Source organism: Mandrillus leucophaeus, unplaced genomic scaffold (genome assembly GCF_000951045.1).
Source record: "Mandrillus leucophaeus isolate KB7577 unplaced genomic scaffold, Mleu.le_1.0 Scaffold215, whole genome shotgun sequence".
NCBI lineage: Eukaryota > Metazoa > Chordata > Mammalia > Primates > Cercopithecidae > Mandrillus > Mandrillus leucophaeus.
The window spans coordinates 312,916-315,900 of record NW_012102199.1 but is presented as its reverse complement, the minus strand read 5'-3'; the positions used below and the strand labels follow the sequence as shown (position 1 = coordinate 315,900).

The 2,985-nt window shown below is 48.2% G+C and overlaps 1 protein-coding gene across 1 annotated transcript; it reads right to left on the bottom strand.

Moving 5' to 3' along the window:
* Positions 1 to 1,302: 1,302 nt before the first annotated feature.
* Positions 1,303 to 2,532, bottom strand: LOC105540086 (olfactory receptor 1I1). The gene has a single exon (XM_011980572.1). It carries the CDS (start codon positions 2,519 to 2,521, stop codon positions 1,385 to 1,387), a length of 1,137 nt encoding a protein of 378 aa, XP_011835962.1. The 5' UTR covers positions 2,522 to 2,532; the 3' UTR covers positions 1,303 to 1,384.
* Between the last annotated feature and the right edge of the window lie 453 nt (positions 2,533 to 2,985).

Here is a 2,985-nt window from a genome sequence, read left to right as displayed (position 1 = left end):
CCAAAGGGCTAGGGTTTACAGGTGTGAGCCACTGTGCCTGGCCTCCCCTGTATCTTTTTTGGGAGCCACAGTTCGCCCCGTAACACTAACTTTTTAAGTGACCTGGGCCACCTGATCTGCTGTGGCTGATCCTGTGTGTAGAATCATACTGGGTTCAGGGTCAGGTGATGGATGTCACAGGAAACACATAGATTTTGGAGATAGGCTAGGGTCTGTGTTCCCAAACTATGACTGATGGAGCGTCTGCATCAGAGTCCTCTTGACTGGGGGTTGTGGGGAGACAGGAAGCCCGTTGAGAATTGAGAAAGCAAGCCCCAACCACAGTCATAGCTACAAGTGGAGGTCTCAAGATCCCCCAGGAGGCTGAGGCTTGCTGGCCGACTAAGCGAACAGCACGTGAGCTAATCTCACTTGCAAATATTTTCATAGTTCTTCCACAACACTTAGGAGACACTGGCTAATACATGGGCTATCTGTGTCTATCTATCTATCTATCTATCTATCTATCTATCTATCTATCTATCTATCTATCTATCTATCTATTTTTCCACCTATCTACCTACCTATCTCCTCTATATCTATCTATCTATCTGTCTATCTATCTATCTACCTTTCTATTATCTCTCTATCGATCAATTGATTGATCTATTGATCAGTCAACCAACCTACCTACTTACCTATCTCATCTGTCTGTCTGTCTATCTATCTATCTATCATCTATCTACTTATATAATCTATCAATCAATCATCTATCGATTGATCTATCGATTGGTTGACCTACCTACCTACCTACTTACCTACCTATCTCATCTATCTATCTATCTATCTATCTATCTATCTATCTATCTATCTATCTATGAATGACAGATCTTGCTCAGTTTCCCAAGCTGCTGAAGTGCAGTGGTGCATTCATAGTTCACTGCAACCTTGAACTCCTGGGCTCAAATGATCCGCCTGCCTCAGCCTCCTGAATAGCTGAGACTACAGGTGTGCACTACCATGGCTTGCTAAAGTGATTTTTGTGTGTGTGTGTGGAGATAGGGTCTTTGTATGTTGCCCAGGCTGGTCTCAAATTCCTGGCCTCAAGCGATCCTTCCACCTTGGCCTCCCAAAATGCTGGGATCACAGGCTTGAGCCTCCACACCTGGCCTTTGTCAATACTAAAATGAGTGTAGCTACAACTTTTGTTTTCAATACTCTTATCCACATAGTAATCCTAAAAGCCTGATCCCCCAGGGGGGCTAATTTCAGGCCACTTTGATCCTTCCTATTCTGATCTTTATGGGGAAGATAAATCCTGGGGAAAATGCACACCTTTCCTTTGGGTGCTCGTACACTTTGTTCATCTCTTTATGACACATTTACCACGTTGTACTGGAAGGGTTTATTCCGTGTCTCTATTCCCAGCTAGACTCTGAACTCCTCGAGGGTAGGGGATGGGATGCATCTCTCTGTCCCTAGCACCCAGCAGTGATCCTGGAACATGATAAACATCCAAAAACTGTTCTGGCCTAGGACAGGGGATGGCCACTTTGCCAATGAGCTTCCCCAGGGCTGCCTTCACGTCCTTGTTCCGTAGGCTGTAGATAAAGGGGTTGAGCATGGGGATGACTACCCCACACATTAGGGTGGCTGCCTTGTCCTTCTGGGAGGAGCTGGGGGATGCAGGCTGTAAGTACATAGCAAAGATGGTCCCGTAGAACAGTGACACCACAGTGAGATGTGAGCCACAGGTGGAGAAGGCTTTCCACTTGCCCCGAGCCGAAGGGATCTTAAAGACTGTCCGGAAAATGCGGATATACGAGAGGAGGATGCAGGAGAGTGGGCTGGTGCCCATGACAATGCCAGAAGCAAAGATCATCAGCTCGTTGGTGTGTGTGTCCGAGCAGGAGAGCTTCAGCAGGGGCATGAGGTCACAGAAGAAGTGGGAGATTTCGGAGCTGGCGCAGAAGGTCAGTTGAACCATGAGGCAGGTGTGTATGAGAGACTGGAGGTTGGTGATCACCCACGATACCCCCAGCAGCAACCCACAGACACGAGGGCACATGAGAACCAAGTAACGCAGCAGATGGACAATGACCACGAAGCGGTCGATGGCCATTACCGCCAGGAGAAAGCTGTCCATGGTCCCGAACAGGTGGAAGGCGTACATCTGGGTGAGGCAGCCCGCAAAGGTGATGGCTCTGCTCTGAGTCTGGATGTTCACTAGCATCTTGGGGACGGTGGTGGAGGATAATAGGATGTCAACAAGTGAGAGGTTGAAGAGGAAGAAGTACATGGGCGTGTGGAGGTGAGAGTCTGTGATGATGGCCAGGATAATGAGGACATTTCCAATGATGGTGACCAGGTATGTGGAGAGGAACATTGTGAAGAGGAGGGTCTGATGCTCTGGCTTTTCTGAGAGTCCCTGAAGAAAGAATTCTGAGATTTCAGTTTGGTTTTCTGGTTCCATGTATGGTCGTTGTCTAGTGGGAACAAAAAGGGAGAAAAACCACACAGAGCCGGGGGTCAGAGATGCCATTCTGGTCCCAGCTTCCCACGGAAACCTATATTGTTCTGTGAAAATTCCATCAAATCCATCAAATTCCTTTGTGTTCGTTTATCCTCAAGCCATCTTCAGTGGGCTTCTGTTGCTCCTCAAGCCAAGTCCTTCATGCCTGAGACAGTCAGGGTCTCAAGGATCTAACAGAGTCGCTCATAGTCAACGTGGATGTTCTCTATAAACACTTTTGCTTCCTTCAGTGGAGCAAAGCTTCATAGAAAACAAAACGAAATGGCCCAGCCTGTAATCCCAGCACTTTGGGAGGCTGAGGCGGGCAGATTGCTTGAGGTCAGGAGTTCGAGACCAGCCTGGCCAACATGGTGAATCCCCGTCTCTATAAAAATACAAAAAAATGGCCGGGCGCGGTGGCTCAAGCCTGTAATCCCAGCACTTTGGGAGGCCGAGACGGGCGGATCACGAGGTCAGGAGATCGAGACCATCCT

Bases quoted from the DNA above. Each gene is read 5' to 3' on its own strand.
- LOC105540086 (XM_011980572.1), bottom strand. From the start codon at position 2,521: ATGGCATCTCTGACCCCCGGCTCTGTGTGGTTTTTCTCCCTTTTTGTT.